Here is a 21,083-nt window from a genome sequence, read left to right as displayed (position 1 = left end):
TTGCTGAGCTGGTGTCTGAACTGTGGCGCTGCTTTTATCGGGCTTGCAGAACAGAGAACGCTCAATAGAAACCCATCTCCCCATAGACACGGACTGGGGTGATGTCTCTGGTGGAAAACTGAGTCTTTATTTAAGCATTAGAAAGGCTTGTGGAGCGGCAACACTTGTGTGTGCCAGCGCGCGCACGCACACAAACACGGGTTGTTGAGAGGATCACAGAGCTGCCTGTCTCACTTTGGGAGAGCAGGGCACATTCAGTGTTCCCATCAAAGAGGCCGGAGAGGGGTTCTGTCTGGAGACAGGTAGGCAAAGCACCAAGTGAAGCACGAACCACCTCACTCAGCCATCTGTTGCCGGCTTGTCCCTTAAAACCTTGACAGAGTATTTTAAGAGCATCGAACAATAACTACATTTAAATATGTTTCAAAGTGCGCCGCATTTGCCTTCGGAATGTAAATTCAACTGCTGCATCCATGAATTTGCAACCGTGGAAAAATCTCTCAATCAAATAATCTCAATACAAAGACGGTGAACAAAATTCTCTGATTCAAGATAGAAGAATCAATCCATCCATCCATCCATTCATTTTCTAATCCGTTTAGCCTCACGAGGGTCGTGGGCGTGGGCGTGCTGAAGCCTATCCCAGCTGTCGTCACGCAGTAGGAAGGGTACACCCTGAACCGGTTGCCAGCCAATCGCAGGCCACGCATAGACGAACAACCATTCACGCTCACAATCACAACGAGGGACAATTTGGATGCCCAATCAACCTCCCATGCATGTTTTTGGAATGTGGAAGAAAACCGGAGTACTCGGAGAAAACCCACGCAGGCACCGGGAGAACATGCAAACCCTCCACAGAAAGCCCGGAGCCAAAATCGAACCATGCACCCTCACACGTTGAGGCTGACGTGCTAACCAGTTGACCACCATGCCGCCCGCCCTGTCAAGAAGAATTGATAGGAGAAATATAGGCACCCAGAGAACCCAAAAGAATCAGAGGGGGGATTTTGGAGGGACTTAAGACAATGCTCCATGAACTCCAGACATCATCCAAATAATTTCCATCTGAGGAGTGTATTTACCTACTTACATGCACTGTACATAAATGTTCTATTTTTCTTTACCTTCTGTAGAGAGGATGCCAATGTGGTCATAAGTACTCAATTGAGGCACAGTAAGAAATGGTGCAAATCTGCATAATTACTCAAGAAAATGCGAGGGTAAACAGTACAAAATATTCCTCTCCCCGGTGTTTCTACATTATGGACAAAAACTGAAAAAACTGTATGTTATTCTTCAAACGGCTATACTTCCCGAGCCGAAGGGTCTCGTTTGTTGCATCAGGCAAACATGCAACACAAACATGAAAATGTAACAGAATTCCAAAGCTGATTTCTTCTGCAACAAAAGATATGTGATTAATGACTACCTGACATTTTGTTTAAGCATATTTTCCAAGACCTTCCAGTGCAAAACAAGAAACCAGATAGCTGAAGCGCTTACCAACACCAGTGAATGTTTATACCAAATTTGATAACAAAATGCAACGATGATTCATCTATTCCGAGATTAAAAAATGTGTTGTCGTGGTCACAGAGGTCACTGCAGGCGGTGGTTATTGTCCAGCATTGTGACAGTCTATGATAAAATTTAAGATATTTGTAAACTGAGATAGCTGACAGCCTCGACTTTAATTCATCCTGCAACAAAATGATCTCTCATCATCTCGCCCCTACTTGACAAGTGTTATTTACTCTTGATAACGAATGATATCAACTGAGCCTAACCAAGCAATAACCTCTGTCAGAAAAAAAAGACACCAACATTAACTGTACTACAAACAAGATTTATGGAAAATAAACATCGTATTATGGATCCCCGTGTTCTGTTTGTGTGTTCCGTGTGCTAGATTACGTTTTTCCCATTGGTCTACAAATCCATGACATTATGGAAATAACAAATCCGGCTCCATAATTCACTCCAGGCTTTCAACGGCTGCTTGCTCACTCGTCTGCTTTCTTCTTCTTTCGAAGTTATGTTTATACAAAAACACTGAAAGTGGGTTAACTGGAAAGGCATCAAGGAGATTTTTTGAGCACAATTGCCTTTGCTTTAAACATAAAATGTAAGTTAAAAAAAAAAAAAAACCTTGATATTCATGGTGAGAGTATGGTGATGTGGAAAGGCATTAATCATTTACAAAGTTTGATTGTTTTCCAGAGAAGCAGCGGCATACACCAAAGCCCAGGATAGTTTTGTTTTTGTTATGTTTAAAAAGATAGTGCAGCTTATTTGGCCAGATTGGAAAGCCGTGGCTCCCATGTGGTTAGTACAGCGGTGGTTTCACATTTCACAGCAGCCTCCTTTCCTCCTCCTCCAACACCACCTCCTCCCTTTCTGCCATTCACTCACCGGTTCCTTGCTTCGCTGATCTCTCAGTACTTGCCCAGTGGCAATATACAACTGCTCATTCTTGCCCAATGAGAGAGGGAGAAAAAAAGAGCAAAACAGGGTTCACACATGAAAGGGGACAAGGGTTCCTATTCTTGGCTGGCATGATTTAAAAAAAAAACACTTGAAGGGAATAACTCGCTTCATCAATTAATTATCAAACAAGTGGCTTGTCTTGAAAAACACATGAAGCTATCACCTTTGTTCTTGCGGCATCTTTCTCAAAGATGCCCTGAGATTCACAAGCTTTTTTTTTTTAAAGAATTGACACAAAAGAAGATGAAATCCTAAAGAATCTTAATTGAACTTGCTAACCTTCATTTTGATATTTTGATGGTGTCATATTATTGTCATGTTGTAAACTTATCTTAATAATGTGTATCCTTGCGGGGATCTGGAGTTGTTTAACTGTCTGAAAAAAATTTAATGAAATAAAAACAGGAGTGTCCCTATGAATAAAGCCAAAAACAACAAAAGTGTTTGATGCTGTTACACAGTGAGGGATAAGCAAGCCAAACACCGAGATTGTAGTGCACAAAATACTCGCTGAAGACCATCAGATGGCAGGTTAATGCCACCTGTTTAAGAAAGTGTGTTTTATGTATGCGGTGGAAACGCAGCAGGGGAGTTGCTGTCAAGAATGGACACAAACACTCTTTCAACTTTGAAGGGCTTGACCTCATTAAGCCATTCCACTTTTTGATAAGCAGAAGACATGACGAGTTATGAAAGGACTCGTCCATTTTGAAACAGCTCAGGCTTATCTCAGTAAAACCTGCTAGCGGTTCTTGTTGTTTCCAAACAGAGTGCCAGTCCAGGGCCTTCGGTGTGTTTCTGCTGCATTCGAGCACATCTTAATTTTCTCCTGCTCTACATCCTTTTTCCTGCTCTCCCGTCGCTCTCCTCCATTGCCGTAGTTTGCCAATCTCTCCATGTCTGCCTTATTTTCCTCCTTCTTCCTTTGTCTTCTTGCCCTCTTTCTCCCATTCCCTTATAGTCAACTGTTATTAACCTCTTGTTGATGCAACAGTTGACCACAAAGCAGCTTTACTCCTATTTACACTGCAGGTCGATTCAGTGCCCATTTATGGATGTCTTTTTTTGAACAGTCCACCATCACATCTTTTCAAATGGCATCTATCTGATGTCACCATGTTGAACTTTATTGAGCATCACATCTGAAAGAGGCTTGTTTCAAATTTGATTTATGGATATCTAATCCATTTGTGCTGTGTCTTTTCCGCTGCAGTAAGGCGTTCCTGCCCTGGAACAGTGACACCCAAACTGTATAGTGTATATTAGAGATGATGCCACAAAATTGGGAGAAAGAAACCCAAGAGTGAGACATTTACAGCAAACTTGCCAAGTGTACAATGTGGGATGCTAATAACGAAGATGAGTGAAAGGTTTTGAATTTGTATCATGGCTTATAAGTAAACCGTAAATGTTTCTATGCCTTGGCAGGGTAGAAAGGGCAAATTAGATCAACACAACTTTTTTCTTACCACACTCAAGTTGACTGGCGTGAAGGGCTTTGGCACAGGAAGATCGTACAGAGAATTCAGCATGTCATTCAAGTCATTATTCTGTTTAAGAAGCAAACAGACACATGGACATTATTCACTCATTGGGCTTGGTGCCACAATTATTATAGGTGGATGAAAATGTACATTTGCAAATCAAACCTTGTTATGTTTCTTTCTTTTTTCGTCTAAACAGTTATATTTATTTATTTGCCACCCCCCCCCCAAAAAAAATCTAAAGGACTAAGAAGTTTTGTGCTCTCGCTGATTGATGACTAGCTAGCCGCCAAGACAAAACCAACTCCGTGTTTTCCACTATTTTCATGGAAGTGTAATTGCATTGTCCCAAAATTTTTGACCTAACAGTGTAAGCTGAATAAAAGGTTACAAGGGGGCTGACTTTCTGGCTGCAGACAGCCATTATCCAGCAATGTTGATTTTCCAGGCGAGAGAGTGCTGTCAGTAATTAAGCGAGCCCGTACCCCCACACACTCTCCCCCCCCCCCCCCCCACCCCCCACTCCAAAGACAAGGGCTTTCAGAAACCTTCAGAGAGCTCACTTGACCACAGAACAGGCTCAGAAATTATTCTAGGAGCATTTATGAGCTCCATGACAAGACTGCTATTTTCCGCTGCCGGGCCTCTTGCCGAAGATCAGAAGGGGACAGCACTTTGCCACTTGCAGTTAAAGCCGCTACTGTGAACACTGGGATTGTTCTTTGTTTGATATGTTTTTCTGTCTCAGTTAACTTTGCTTAGGTTTTGGCAGGCAGCCACTGCTTCTGTGGGGATATGCGTAAATGTATGAAGTGTACGTGTGCGCGCAAGCGAGCGAGGACGGGGCGGAGATGTACAGTGAGCGCCGAGGTGGGGTGGGGGCAAGGGAAGAGGGTGTTCGGGTGTGTGCAATCGAACAGCCTCCTTGTCATGAGAAGCTCAATGCTCACACGCATGGTCAACAACACGGCCTGGGGAAACAGTTCATTTAGCCCTCGCCTTAAACCCTCATCGCTCTTCTGTCTTCCCTTGTCTGTCAACATCTCCCCTCTCGCCTGGAACGGGCAGCGGGGTAAATACAAATCAAATCATGCACACTAACAGATAAGGCATCCAGGATTTCCAGAAACTTCTCTCTTCCTCACACACTTAACTGTCCGCCTCGGCGTACCCTCGCTCCCTATTTATTACATTATGCGGGTGAGTCAGTTCGAATCAGACGGTTTATTTTAAATGCTTATGTAAGGTGCACACGTCCCTGATTGTTCTCTTTTAACAAGGCTCTCTCCGAGGGTTTGCGGAAGAAGCACCAACATGACAAGTGAAAGCGGTCCCACAGCGTGATATGTCTCTCCCTCCCTCTTCCTTTCACCTCAGCCCTCTCTGCGCTACATGTTGCACATCTCCCCAGTTTGTTGCATATTTTACATTTCCCCTCCCTTTGCTGCGATATCGCAGTCAATAGTCAGGGGAAAAGACTTTTGCGAGTGGTAAGCATTTGGGAGCGCACGTGTGTGTGTATGTGTGTTAAAGATTTGTCTTGCAGTAAATCACCGGGAATAACTTCAGTTTTTAGATCGGTGTTTGGTCTGTAAAATGTCAACATAACAGCAGCACAGCTGAGCCCAAGACGACAAGCATCACGCCAGTGTGGAGAAGAAGTATTGTACCTTTTTTTTTCCTATTCAAGGGGGCTGTGCTTTCATTACCACCTCTTTGTTTTCCTTGTTTGCACTTGTCAATCACTACATGTACAACATCCGATAACGGTGAGTCGCTAAATGTGCAAACGAGATGATTACCTGTTGTCTTGTTAGATAGTCTGCAAGGGTGTTCAACAGCTTGTAGTAGATCTCAAACCACGGAAGATAACTACAAATACAAAAAAAAAAAGCATGTTTTCATGAACCAACATTTCAATGTATTTCCACACGAATTTAGAAGGAAATTATATGAAAAGGCTGGCAAAAATTCAATGGATTATTTTTCAGCAAAACAAGTTCCAATGTGCCTGAATAAGGCAAAATTGTGCAAAAACTGCCATTAAAAATGTTTCCCAGCCACAAAAGTCATTTTTTTTACAAAGGTAATTTCGGGCGCATTATTCTAATGAAATATTAATAGTAACTCGACCAAAAAATTAAAATTAAAATATGTCTACTTTCCTGCTTTAAGAATAACTTACGTGCTGAATATAACCGTGTTACTTTTGCTAGATAGCCTTTGAATCCATTTTCTCCAGCATTGGACCCCTTTAGGATAGTGAATGAGCCCATGCCCACTGACTTTGAGCAGGGCGCTTTTAATATACAATACATTCATATTTATTAAAAGACCGTAAAACAGGCATTACACAACTGGATAGCATCTGTGACCTTAAATATAAATTTAAACAGAATCAACAACACACAATTGTAGAGGTAAAAAAACCACACAGACACACACAATCAGCTCATTATGACATTCTTCATACTGATGGGCCTCGGCATTTTATGAATTCCTCTCATATCTGTCCTTTCATCCAAAACAAGGAGGCAGTAGAAGAGCTTGCTTGTCCTTCTACTGCATCCATGCATAACAGATTCTAATACAAAGAAAGAACAGCAAGGATGCTAGAGTTTATAGCCATGCCGTTCACAGCCGCGCAATTAAAATGCAGCCAAAGATGCTTCCTACTCTCTCTTCTCCTCCAACATGCTCCCTTTCTACCCTCTTTCTTTTTCATGCCCCATCACATATTACAAAGATGTAATTAATGGACAAAAAATGAATTAATTAACAAGCATAATATAGTTGGCCCAGCTTCTTTGTGTTAAAGCTTATCACTAAGTACGGCCAGCATAAGCTAAAAGCATCTGCAGCATGGCTTTCTTTACAAGGTTGACATATTCTTGGCCAAGCTTGCTTTCTTGGTGGAAGAAGGCCAACACTTTTCATTTGGCTGTGAGGGATCCGCTGATTTAATGTTATGCAACCGAAGTGTGAAAACATGCTGTTCCGTCAAGATATTGAATTTACATTCACTTTTGCTTTTTAACATGGATTTTTGAACACAGCATGAATAATGATTCCAGGTAAGGACATTTCAGTTTTAAATAAACACAAATTCCCATTTGCGCCTTATTAACACGTCTTTGATGCATGTGGTTTTAAAATTGTTGTTGTGTGTTGTTGTTGAGTTTTGTATTTATTAACCCGTTATTTTATTGTTTTACTAAATGCACTAAGGAGTGGCACCCAAATTCCGTTGTATGTAATACAATGACAATAAAGGTGATTCTGATTCTGAACATTTATTTGACAATGAAGCAATTCGTGAATTGGGCCAATGAATCAAAAGTGGACGCCGCAGTGCTAAAGTGTCCTTTAAATTCATTAAAATGTGTGACAAATATTATTAAAAACATTTGTACAAAACAATGAATTCTAATCTTTGTGGGCTTGCAGTATGTAAGTCGTAGTCCAGCTTTGGCAGTCGGCTGGAGACTGAAGAGCTTCCAGGCCATGGGTCACTGGCTGCTCTGTAGACTGGAATTAACAGACAACGAGAAAACAATAAAGTGAACCGAATGCAAATTTTCATATCGCTAAATCCGCAAGGGGCCAATGACAGGGCGGGTTCCTGGGGAAGTGCAGCCAAGCGCACCAATCAGAGGGGCTGAGTGACCATTAGTCTGAAACAATCAGCCTCTTAACATGCCTCTATTTTGACATCTGCATGAAGACTTACCGCAATCGGGTCACACTTGCAGGGGGCGACCGAATCAAACACGCTTTAGTTAATTCACATGCTGACTGCCTATCAGCCTATTTCTGCCATGTCAAAAAACATACAGCACGAATGCTTGCAGATGAGGTCAGTTTATGTTGAAGCCATACAGAAAAAAATTAATTAATCTTCACCCATATGGAACACATAAGAACAAAGCTTTGGCATTTTTTGTCTCCTTCACAACTACAGTTTAGAAATCCAGGCGTCCGGACATAAATCCTTCATTTTTCACTGCTGAAGTGAATGTTGTTTAAAAAAAATTACAAATTAAAAATTAACAACTCTGGCTGCCTGAACAGCCGTCAAGCTTCACAGAACTCTGTCATTATGCTGCACTGCACCTTCTTTGTTTTTCGAGGGAAACACATGATTGATTGGTGGTGAAAGAAGTCCGCCACAAATAACCGATACTCCTGTTTTACAGCGTATAAAAGGAGTTGTTGCTTTATTCAAAATGATGCGAAATTAATATCAGTCCTTAATGCAGTGATTTGTCCTGGTATCCTCCAGCTCGGTTCTCTTGTTATTGCTAAATTTATGTTAGGAGCTGCGCTCAGAGATATACTCCTACTCGTCACAGTTCATTGCTCAGAAGTGTTTGTGCAAGGCAAATCCTCTGATAGAGAAAGCGGCATCCATCACTAAAGTGCACCCCCCTCTCCCCCAAAGTTCAAGCCTTTTTAAACATGTCTTTTCAAAGTGCCCTGCACTCCAAGAAGCAACCGGTTCATCTGCGGCAGCCCCATCCCCACCCCACCCCCAGGCTAAAAAAAAGAAAGTCATGCATCAAAACGGTGAGATCAGGCAGTGATTTTAAAAATACAATTAGACACTCACAACCGCCAATACGTCAAAAAGAAGAACTTGATTCTATACAAATTATATTTCTTGTGTCTGTACAACCTCCTAATTAATCCTGCTCAATCTTTTCTGTCTTTTTAATAGCTTTGAATCACCGGTGGGGTGCTGACTTTTACTGCTGGTCTCTCAGCTGAGTCTTAAATCTCCTTAAGTACACAAGCACCTAATATTCAAACGTATCCGACACTTTGGAGACCCCTCCGTGGAAGATGTCATTTCACCTTTACATTTGCAGGTCGAGGGTTACACACAAAGTAGGAAGCGGTACTCGCCCCCCACACTCCCAGGAACCCGTTAAAACATCCACTAACCAGCGCAGTGCCGTCGCTTAAGTATATCCTAAAAGCTCCACAGTCAAGTAAAATGCAGGAAATTATCCCCCCCCCCCCCATCAGTGAACAATCACCATCTCTGACAGAAATTCTTCCACTTAGGCAAGTCAGGCAATGACAGAATAGATGAATGACTGAATAACATCAAAATGGCATTAAAAACAAACAATCATTATTTTTGTTTTTCAGCTGCCTGAAAGGACGCCGAGGCCCTTTTACGCCAAAGCATTCTCAAACTTCCGTCCACATAAAACTGTCCCCCTCATGAAGGAACTTCCTTGTGTGAGCAGAGGTGACAATTTTATTGTCCCGGCACTTCAACAATCAAAGAGGCAAAAACATTTGTCAGCACTTTCATTTCAAATCGACTGGAGATTGTACATTAGAAGTACGGATTCAATTGGGGCCTCAGTATCTCTGCTTCAGATTTTAAGAAGACATATTTAAAATTCTTCTATGAGACACTGATGGTTAAATATGACACCTGATTAACATTGTCAAATAAAACTATTGCAAGAAAAATCAAAGATCAATAATTGGGTGCCTGCAAGGCATTTGACAGGAAATGTAGTTCCACGTTTTGCTTCAAATGCCCTTACAAATATATTTTCAGTTAAAAAAAAACAAACACAAACAAACACATATAAAAATAAGATTTCAACACACAATTCAGTTAAAAATTAACCATGAAGTCCTCAGAATGCATAATGAATTTTATACATCATATGTCAAATGAATTAGCATGTCTAACTCGGCGAGAGGGACAGGGGAGCCTCTGCTAATTGGCAGGCAGCAAAGCTTCATGCATAATTATGGACTGAGAGCGTCTTTGCTGTCGCACAGTGGCAGTCTCCGAATAACGAGGGTGAGAGAGAGAGAGACGGAGAGAAAATGAGAGAGAGAGAGAGAGTGTGTGTGTGTGTGTGTGTGTGTGTGTGTGTGTGTGTGTGTGTGTGTGTGTGTGTGTGTGTGTGTGTGTGTGTGTGTGTGTGTGTGTGTGTGTGTGTGTGTTGGGGGTTGGCCGGACATTGTTGTTCAGAGCAGCGACAAAATTACGACTGTCCACCAAAACACACACACACACACACACACACACACACACACACTCACGCACACACATTCACTCACAGAGGCTTTGTGCTCTTTTCCCCATTTAACTGTTTATCTGCTTCATGCTCGAGTTAAAAAAAAGGGTTCATTTTACACATTTTCCAGTTTATTCTAAAGTGCACACGCATGTCCACTGAGATTTGCACCAAAGTGCTCTTTCTTTGTAATGGTGGGGTAATTACATCTGAGGAAAAAAGAGAAAGAAACACTGTGTCAACATGCAATTATACGGGAATTAAATGATAATAGCCTTTGTTGGGGTGTAATTATGCAAAGAAACTGCAGTGTAACTGGGTTTGATGTTCTCCTTTACGGCTTCTGTGATAGGATAAATCCACCTTTACAATATCCACACAAAAAAAGCTCAACTTTTGGATAATTGTGGGTAAATCACAAACACATTTGTGTGGGCAGATAAGAATTTAAACGGCTCAATCTGGCAAAGTTCAGCTCGGTGTGAAGACTGAGGATGAGAAACTATAGAAAAAAAGGTGTGCTTGCTTCTAAGAGTTTTTTTTCATCTCGTGGGGAATTAATGGAGGAAAAAAAGACAGGACATCCGTGGACGATTTCAAGTAGGGCTTCCCAGACAAAATACATCATTTTTTTATATTACAAAATCTTGGATTTGAAGGTATTTTGTTCCAGTTTTATTCTAAAGGTGAGTTCAACAAGAAATCAAAAATACTTATTTGCATTCATGACAAGCCAAATTCCAATTCTCTCTGGAAAAACAGAGAAGAGCATATGAGAAAGGTGAAATAAAGAAAGAGGCATTTTGATTCATTTTCATCAGATTTTTGTTTTATCCACGTCAGACATCACATCTCACACTGACATACAGTACATCAATGAAAATGACTTCTTCTGGTCACAACACTGGTACAATCAAATGACATCGAATGCAAGAGTTGATTTAATAAGTCAGCTCAACAAAGATAAGAAAAAAAAGCTCTATTTTAATGGCCACGGTTTGAGAGAGATATTGATGCTTATTATTGTAATAGTGTCATGGGTGCATAATCCCGAGTCCTTCTAAGATTTAGTCTTCCTGAATTAGCTACAGGAAAGGAGCAAAATATTAGAACTTAAGGTGTCCAAATGAATCAACAATTAATCATCAACAAACGAATCTACAACTATTTTCACAATCGATTCCTTATTTCGAGCCATTGTTTATCTTAAAATGGTCTCAGTGCTTTGAGTTCAGCCCTTCAAAAGTACATCTTCCTTGATTTTTCTAATCCTTCATGAAAGTAGACTGATTATTTTGTGTGGTGAATCCAAACAAGATATTTGCAAGCATCTGCTTTTACTTCGGAGATCAATGATCAAAATCGTTCCCTCTTTTCTGACCCAACCGGTAACCGAATCAAAATCAATTTCGGGGGAAAAAATGTGTTCGTTTTAATCTTTTATATAAATAATCATGATTTGTAATCGTATGAATAACCTGTAACTGACACAGAGTCAAATCTGAAGCACTTCGCAATAATCAGTCGTCAAGAAGTAGCTCCCAGTTTCAAAAAGGTTGGTGAGTCAACATCACACCCTCTCGTGTGATATTTCCTTCAGTGTGCCTTATTTGGTTGACTTTTAACATTAAACAATACCAACAGCAATTGGTTCATGAACGGCCGAAGGAAAAAAATTGAGCAAACTACAACCACATTTTTTTTCAGATAATTACACCTCTCTGAAAGCCAAATGTGAGCATTAATGAATATTTTGCTGTGTGTGTATGTGTGTGCGCGTTACCTGAGAAGACATATGCAGACTCTGCATCCTTGAGTAAGACGACAGAACCCGAACCTCTGCTTGCCATCAATATCGGTCAGCACAAAGGTGAAGTTCTGTCCAACATGACTCTGGGAAAGTCTAAAAGACGACATGAGGAACAACAGCACATACAAGAGGAATCGCCGTATTACAAAGGGCCACATTACATCTATGGCATTATGCAAACAATAAAACTCAAGTTATAATTTTTATGTTATACATCCTCAGGATGATAACTTGAGAAACTCGAAAGCGGGAGAGAACACAAAACATGCGCCACAAAAAACGAGTACCACTAGATGGCAGCAGCTCAGCTTTACTGGAGAGGGGGGAAGAAAAAAAAAAAAAGATACCACACTGGAGCACAGTCTCTCTCGCTCTCTTTGTAACGGGAATTATATCATGGCCCTTTCCCAAGCCAAAAATTAAAACCCCACTGCCTTGAGGAAAGATGTTGGCCTGAGTGGTTTCATGTGTCAGAAAAAGGCCGGCCCACAAAAGCTCACTTTTTGGCAGTTTTTTATAACACTGGTTATATTTTGTGTGTTTGCCACAAAATGTCAACTAAACTCATGCGTAATGCATTTATTTATTTATTTATTTATGTGCAGGGCTCAAGTGATACTCACGTGCTTTATATTGTGACAGTGACAAAATGATAATGCAACTGTCAACATGACAATAGGTTGATTTTGTTCATCTTCCTTTTGTGTGTGTGTATATATATATATACACACACACACATATCCATAAATGTGTGTGTTTGTGTGTGTGCGTGTGTGAGGATCGAGGGCAAAAGAATGATAAAATTATGACCACGAATACAATCGAAAATGAGCTGAGCTCAAACAAGCACTGGAGGCAACAATTCTGCTATTTCAAGCAGAATAGTGCTTTTTTGAAATACAAATTAAATTATTGGTTTAGTTTGCAGTGGTGTGCATGAGATTGAGAGCCGTGTCAAATATTTTGAATCTGCCATTGCAAGCGGCAACCACAAAACTGAAGATATTGCTCAGTTAATACATACAAGATTGTGTTCATCAAATTTGTCTCTCACCATCTTTGTGAAGAGCAACTTTCAACACAGCAGATCTTGTACTGGATCTCAGCAGTTTGTGCAAGTGATCAGAAGGTAAATTATGTTTTGTGTGCGTGTGGGTGGGTACGGACGGGCGAGTGTGAGTAAAACAGGTTGAAACCGAGACGCGGTGGCGAGGGGGGCGGACAAGGAAGCAGGCGAGAGGGAGAGGAATCATACCTTTCCATGTCAAAGGGAAAGCAGAACTTTGGTATCGTCTGAAGCACCTCCTGAGAAAACGAAAGAGACACACAGTTTAGAGAAACACATATTAAAACGGAAATACAAATAATGGCCATGTATTATATGACAAAAACTCTCTCGGGCACGATCAAGTGGCTGAGCAAAATGAGGATTAAAGTTAATCACTTGTGATAACAATCTGACAAGTACTAAACAGCGGCTCCTAAATGCAGTTAATCCAAATGAATGGGCCGTATCAACGACTTCACGTGGCTCAACAAAGTAGTCGTGGTCCCTTTTCTCCGCAGACAAGCAGGGATCCTCAGTCCACAGCTTGAATAATTAGCAGTTAATAAGTTCATCGATTATGGGGTGCCAAAGGGAGATGAAAGGATGAAGGAAGAGGAAAAAAGAAAGAAAGAAAGAGAAAAAAACACTGTGCCGAAGCTACGGTGGTGGCAGATTGTTGCGACAATGGGCTAAGCAGCTCAGAGGGGTTAAGAGGTAAAGGGGGGTGGTGGGGAGTACAAGCCTTCGGGGCTTTACCTCCCAACACCTCCCTTGTGGGCTGGAGGGGGAGGAGGGGAGGGTCTCCATGCTCTTCAAGTAAGGTGGGAGGGGATATGGTGGGGTGTGGGGGAGGGCACCTTTTCTCGCAGCAGCATATGGATTTAGACAGGGAGCAGGAACAGAGCAGAGCACCATATGGGTGAGCCACATCACAACAGCCGTGCGGCCGCCCAGCACCGGGTCGACGCTCCTGTCTGTCTGTGTGTCTGTCTGCCCCTCGCTCTTGACTTTCCTGGCTCAAAAAAGGTGCAGGCTGGTGCGCTCCTTCCTACAGTCTGCGTCAAGGCTCGTCTAACTCTCTTTCAGCTGCCGCCAAGCCCACAGACTAATCCTGGTGACTGTCTACGCTCTGGCCTCACTCGTCTCGCTTTATCTCACCATGTCTGCCAAGCTTGGCCACTGAGTCCAAGGCCTATCTCCTTTTTGTTTCTGACGGGAGATGTCCGAGCTGAGAGAGTTGGGCTGCTCCTCTGCCATCACTCCGTCTGTCTCCCTGTGCCAGCCCACATAAATTGATCCTGATGAGGACAAGTTGGATGTCTGCTGCTTCATACTGTTGCGAAGACATCGCCATGGGGAGCAATCACTGATCCCCCCCCTCCCGCCAAAGCCCTCATGCGACCCCCCCAAACCCCCTTTAACAAACCATAAAGCTGCCACTGCAGCACAACACAAGCATTGTCACAGACAAACAAGCAACAGCAACAATGAGCTATGACAGAATGGGGGGGGGGGGGTGAGATTGTGAGTGCATTTGAGTGTATGATATATGTGAATTCCTGCCTGCTTCAAGGACTTTACTTGCATGGATGGGGAAGAGGGGGTGTCGGGGTGCTAAGCATGTACATTTGTATCAGTGTGCATGCTTTGGTGTGTGGGTGGCTGAGTTTGACTCACCTATATATTTCGTGTGCATGTGCCCAAAAATGAAGCGCAGGGGAAGGGGGGGAGGTGAGGTCGTTGCATGGGAAGTAGCTGTTTTTCTGAATTTGCGATAGAATTGAGAAGTCAACAAAGACAGAGGCGGGTGGCACAGGAGGTAAGTGTGTGTGTGTGTGTGTGTGTGTGTGTGTGTGTGTGTGTGTGTGTGTGTGTGTGTGTGTGTGTGTGCGTGTGTGTGCGTGTGTGTGTGTGTGCGCACATGCATGTCTGTGTCTTAGCGTGTGCGGCTGTAAAACTGTCACACACATCAGAGCTGCCATCGCCGTGTGCGTTTGCTACTATTATTAACCACTATGTACAAGCACCAATATGTTCCAGAGAGCCCTCCTTGGCGCGCTGCATATGGTACACAAACCCAAACACACACACTGGGACTCGCTTTGCCTGCAAATAAAAACATTTGACTTGCCAGATTTGAAAGTTGTCACAGCCCCGCCCACATCAGGTATGTGTGCTTGAGTGACAGTCGAGGGACTGCCGAGACTCTGATCTCATACAGGACCATCGGGAATGTGCGTGTTTGTACGTGTGAATAATGTGACATAGAAACAGCAGATGTGTGCTATATATATAAAAATATATTTCTAAGGGCTGCACAACATATAAGATTGTCATCCTCAGGTACATTGGCATCATACAGTATATTGTGAGGACGTTTGCAGTCCTCTTGTCTATAGCCATTAAACAAACTGGCATCTTATGCCTGTGAGAAAGATCTTAGAATGAAGCCTTCTTTTCTATCCACCAATGCTTAGTGATCTATTCAAGGACTCAATGGATGACTATTTTCATTTTACACAATTGTTATCTGTACAAGGAATGAATATTTTAAGAAATTAGCCAATCATCAGGATGACAAAAATGATTGTCGTTCTCCGCGTCTGGTTGGTTTGCCCTTTCGTTGAGTGTTCGTGAGCATTTTGGGGTGAATACAAAAGCAACTATGCAAGTGAGCTAAGCAATAGGAGTGCACCTGTGCAGTTAAAAACATTATATTGGAAAAAGGTAGCAAAGTTGTGAGGCTACAACGATGTCACTTTTTAGAATCAAATTTTCTATTATTCCGTCCATTACTCAATTAATAAACATAAAATAATCAGGTCACTTTAGAGTCACCCTCTATTACTGCTAAGTGTTGATAAGAGATGGGAGGAAGGAAGCTCTAATTGATGCTAACCTACATTCGCTAGAGAAGCTTCAGCGTACACCAAGACAAGTTTAACCGGGCATGACGATTTAGCAGAAGATGCTTTACGCCAGTCAAGCAATGATGGGACTTACTGCGATGAGGCTAAATAGCTTATCCAGGAACATGATTCCAGGTGGCGCAAATATGGTTTTAAAATTCCTAATGACAGTTTTGAGGCAGAAGTTTTTGTGTCGACAAATTAAGTTTGCCAATTTATTTTCCCAGTCCAACAAAGATGGCTCTTTAGTGCATTTCCTCTATAAAGTAGCAGTAAAATAGTTGGAACCAAATTATTACTTGTTATCCTGAGCATGCTCCAAGTTGAATGAAACTACAAAATATTACTAATTGATGATAATGTGAAACAAACAAGCGTTCAATTGCAGATGATTGACATGTTGGTTTGTTTGTTTGTTTTAATCAATTACATTTGATAGCTTAGGGGATGTCGTATCAGAAGTGTAACAGACAGACGGAAATTCATGTCTGACGTTTAAAACTGAAGAGTCACTGTCTGTGCGCCTTTGTTTGGAAAGAGTAGCTGTCATGCTGACAACGCTACCCATTTTATTTGGTGAACATGGCAACCTGCCACCCAGGAAATGTACTTTGGGTACAGCAACGTCACGCGTTGGCAAGTTTTGTCTGAAAGGAACAGGCGAATAAATCCATGTCAATTCCTCTGATGTGCCAATTTAATGCAAATGCAATGTGAAAGTGGATTTTATTTATTTATTTATTTATTTGCTTATTTCCTACAACACCTACATTAAGAATAACTATTAGGCGTCTGACGCACTTTTTTTGCCTCCACTCTTTCATCATACCTGACCCCACTGTGATGAAAATACAAGAAACGCACCAAGGAAGGTGTTCCTCAACAGTTTTACGCAGCACGCGAAGCTCCCCACCAATAACGGCACTCACAATATAATACCTCCTTGTTTGCCATTTTCCTAAGATAATCGAAAAAAAGAGGCAGTTAATATATTTGAGGATTTGGAAGGTGGGTGGCGGGGGCAGGGCGGAAGGAATGCGCTGCTTGGTTGGCAGACGTTGCTATTATGCGTGGATGTTGTTTATCGTGAGTGGAGACAGGGGTATCACTCAGTGAGACAGAATGCTCTGGATTCCCCCAGTGGACCATCCTGCTATCAGTGCACTGCAACACTACAACAGCAGCCCAGTGCAGCCTTGCATCATGCCCCCTGCAGAATATAACATGGTACAACAGGGAGGGCGCAACAACATTTGAGCAAATGGAGGCAAACGTAAATGTCTTAAAAACATTCTCACTCAACCCACATTATTTTTGGAGTGCTTGTGGTTGGTTAAAATTAAAATCTATAGAGATATTCCTAATGCAATGCAACCCCAGCTGGGCTGTTTCGAACACACAATTGGTTAAGTCAAAAATGGACAAAACCAGCATTAAGAAGCTGAATACAAAAGTGAGCAAGTTCTAAAAATGTTCTTATAAATGCAAGGATCGAAATAAGTCGTTTCACATCGCAACCTGCGAGTCAAACTTTGCATTTTGTGCCTCATCGAAACACATTGAATCGGAAAACTGAGAATCACAGATTTTATGGATAGCTGTTTTTTCACACCGATAAAGACAACCAAAAGCTTCCTGCTTCTCCAAACCAAGACAGATACCAATAACCAAACCTTTTTTGTCTAGTACAAATATTTCTGTTGTTGGGGCTTAAAAGAATAAAACAATATAATTAGGGCTGGGCAACAATTCAATATCAATATATATCGTGTAAGACACCTGATCAATAACAAAAGACATTTCATTCAAGATAATATCGATTTTAAAAAAAGATCAAGATCAAACCCTGACCCCGTTATTCTGCAAGCTGTCGGTCGAGATGACAATATGTGAGATTTGTGCCACAAATTACAAAGCCCTAAGAGGAAATTTGGGGCACAAAAGGGTGCTTTACTGCCAGATACTTTGAATGGTATTTTTCCATTTGATAGTTGTGCTTGATGTAACTTTTTAGCCCTGATCCATTTAATTGTTTTTCTATTTTTAAATAGGTGAAAAGAATAATTATATATAATAATTATAAATAGACTCATATGAAATACATACATTGCACATGATTTAAATTGATGATTATTTGCTTTAAATTGACGAGTTGATTTGACTTTTTCATCGTTGTTTTAAGCTCTGATTTAAGGTTCAAAATTTGACGTTAAAATAAAATGACCTAAATTCAGCCTTCTTGCTCCAGGTGCTTATTGAAAAGATTATAGAATATTCAATATATATGTTTATTGATATTGGTTGGTATAAAATACTTGAATACTGGTACACTTTTTAACCATATCGCCCAGCCTTAATTTCATTGCCGCTTCCTACTAACGTTTAGCTACCTTCTAAACACCTGTCACCTCAGATGGTGAAGCGATGCTGTCAAAAGCTTTGATGCGTATGCTAATTTTGCTGTTTTCAGCTGTTAATATTTAATATTTAAAATGAATGTGGGAACATCATTATTTTTCATGTACAATTGACGCCTTTCAAAAGAAATTTTGCCCCTTGCTGTGCACAGAAAGTGACATGTGGCCAGGGGTCAAGTCACAAATAATCACAGCTCATGTGACGTTTGTTAGCTGAGCTGAAAATCGCTTGGTGCAATGCACAATATGAATTGAACAAATAACGACTGCTGATTATACACAAAAGAGAGGCAAAAAATGCTCCTTTAAAGTTAGAAAACTGCTCCTCAAATGAAGTCGTTGATTAGCAAAACGGCTCCGCAATAGAGGGGGAAAAAAGTTATTTTGAAATTGCAAGTGTATTTCCTAATGAACTCAACATTAGCCTTGGTGTTTCATTTTGGGTGTGAACATCATGAGCAATATTCACTTGTGCTTTCAGATGTGCTTTCAAATGCTCTATAGACAAGGGAAGCGGAGGAGTATGGGGATGAACTGAATGCACAGCGGGTGTGAAAAAGAAAAGTGAAATGGAACATGTTGAAAATATTTAAGCAAGAGGTGAAAATAAAGACTGGGAGGGAGACAAAGTGAATGTCATAAGAAAGCATGGAAGTGATGGAAAGTTATTCCGTGGATGCAGCGGCCAAAGGAAGGGAGGTATAAGGAACTCAGTTCATGCCCCTCTCCCCATGCAGCAAGGACTCCTCTCTTGGGGGACTCAGACTTTAAGCCTCTGCCCTGCTTTATATTCCCCTGGCTACTGCAGCCAGATCAATCTAGCCGGCTGCCCGACGTAGCTCAACCTAGTTCAGGGCAGCTCGGCCTCCGGAGTCCTCTACAAAGAAGTTTTTGTTTTTGTTTTTTTTCAAGAACGGAGGAGTATGGCAGCAAACGACTTTATAAAGATAATTAATATACCAATATTCGACGCAACAAGTACATGTATGTCAGTGCTCCACGGAAATTGTGTGCTGTTTGGTGTGTTGAAGAATTCGGAGTATGTTGGAGTGAACCCGACATCTGCTTTTTATTTTTGCCCCTTATTTTACTGCTTCCCGGCACTGTTGCTGTAAAGACTTTGTTTCCTCTATTAAAAGAAGAAGAAGACGAAAAAAAAACATAATCCGCCCCAAAATATAGCCAATATGTCCAATGACAAGGATTAGCAATATTCTTCACTCCATACAAGATTTCCATGTCAGAGCTGTAAAATCCACATACAATAAGAAAATAAAAAATAGATAACAGAAATCAGATCCATTCGGTTCAACTCATGCTCACTTCTGGAGCATACATTCTCAGCAGAGGCCAACATCGTAATTACACGAGTACCCAAAAGTAATGACTATTATATTAATGTAAGAGATGAGATTTATTTTGATTCTCAGCTAAAAACTGTAAAGAATAATGACTGACAAGATAGGGAGGTGTGAGTAGAATTGGGGGATAAATCCTCACCCACATTTCATACTTACTTATTTTATTTTATTTATTTTTTTAACTCGACCTTCTTCATTATCTGAACTGAACCACTACACAATGTTTTAGTGGTGCTAATAACCCTTTTAAATCATTAAAACATTGCCTTAGAATCATTAATTATTGTGTTCTGACTTCAATATAACTTAACAATAACCTTGATCAATATCTTTTTGAGCTTGGAAACATGAACATGTATTTGAAGCAATGGCTTCATTTTCAGTCCAATACTCCGCTCAATTGATTTATTTGGCAACAATACCAAATCCAGCTACCACCTCCAAAATACGTTAAGTCAGTATGGCTCCGTAAACATCAAACCTACAGTCTTAACTTGCTCTACCTTCACCTCTTCTCTGCCTATCCCCCCTCTCACTGTCCTTTCTCACCTCCCACCTATGTCGGGGTCGTCATCTTAAATCCCTCCCCCCTTTCCTGCATACCCCACCTTTTCCTCAACCTTACCAACACCCATTGCCCCCCCCCCCCCCCTTTCCCAATTAGTCTGTCTGTGCGCAGCTACCCCATCCGACGCCTGCCCATCCTGCCGGTGCTGTTCCACTCATCCAGCCCCTCTGGCGAACATGACAAAGAGAGAGCCTCAGTATTCAAAAAGACACTCTGCTTTCAAATGCCGAATGGCAGGGTCGACCTGGGTGCAGCTTTAAGCAAAATATTCAAATTCTCAGCCTTCCTTTTTTCAAGAATTTGCATGGATATGCATTCATTTGCAATGTGTAAAGGCACAAGGACAGCTGAGCTTTGGTTTTAGAAAGACTGCAAAAATAAATAATGCAAAGTTAAAATGTATGATGGCATGAAATCTTGATGGGTGAGGCTGAGAGAGTAAAAGCACATTGGGAAAAGAAAGATGAAAACACAAAGTAACAAAAAGATATACAGTACACATCCACACTAGTAATGTGCAATATAGACAAAACTTCTGGATTATAATATATTTCCCAATATAGTACATTTAATTTACAATTACAAAGAATGAATGATAAATGTATCCTTTATTTTCACCATAATCGACATAGGGGAAAAACACACACACACACATAGGCCAGTGTCCAAATAAATACCATTGAAAATATCTGGCAGCTCCACAACCAGTTTTCAAGGGATGCAAATTAAATGACAAAAATTCCAATAAACACATTCCCGTTGTAGTTTGCTGACGATTTAACTTGTAAAAGTTCAATAATAATTCAACTGTTTCAGAGGTTGTGTTTTCGGAGCACAAGTTTATCATGTGGTTGTTCTGTGATGTCTTTTTCACTGTGTGTTCCACTGTCAGAGATGAAAGTGGCCTTTCCTGAAAATACAAATATATCTATGATGTAAGATAAGA

At 41.2% G+C, this 21,083-nt stretch overlaps 1 protein-coding gene across 2 annotated transcripts in view; it reads right to left on the bottom strand.

The window, feature by feature from the left end:
* The window catches only part of dennd1b (DENN/MADD domain containing 1B), a 120,754-nt gene that overhangs the window by 62,103 nt on the left and 37,568 nt on the right, over nt 1–21,083 (bottom strand). The window contains exons 4-8 of one of the 2 annotated variants that reach the window (XM_086114761.1): nt 13,090–13,139; nt 11,808–11,927; nt 5,777–5,846; nt 3,960–4,040; nt 2,416–2,475 (exon numbers count right to left, since the gene is read on the bottom strand). In XM_086114761.1, the coding sequence (XP_085970887.1) occupies nt 2,416–2,475; nt 3,960–4,040; nt 5,777–5,846; nt 11,808–11,927; nt 13,090–13,139 (381 nt within the window). The remainder of the gene's footprint in view (nt 1–2,415; nt 2,476–3,959; nt 4,041–5,776; nt 5,847–11,807; nt 11,928–13,089; nt 13,140–21,083) is intronic. The other variant, XM_086114762.1, reaches the window with a different exon arrangement.

This window comes from Hippocampus guttulatus, chromosome 7 (assembly GCF_054856545.1).
Source record: "Hippocampus guttulatus isolate MCC_2025c chromosome 7, RoL_Hgut_1.0, whole genome shotgun sequence".
In the NCBI taxonomy this organism is placed as follows: Eukaryota; Metazoa; Chordata; class Actinopteri; order Syngnathiformes; family Syngnathidae; genus Hippocampus; species Hippocampus guttulatus.
Note: the sequence above shows the minus strand (reverse complement) of the source record. Positions and strands in the feature narration are given on the sequence as shown.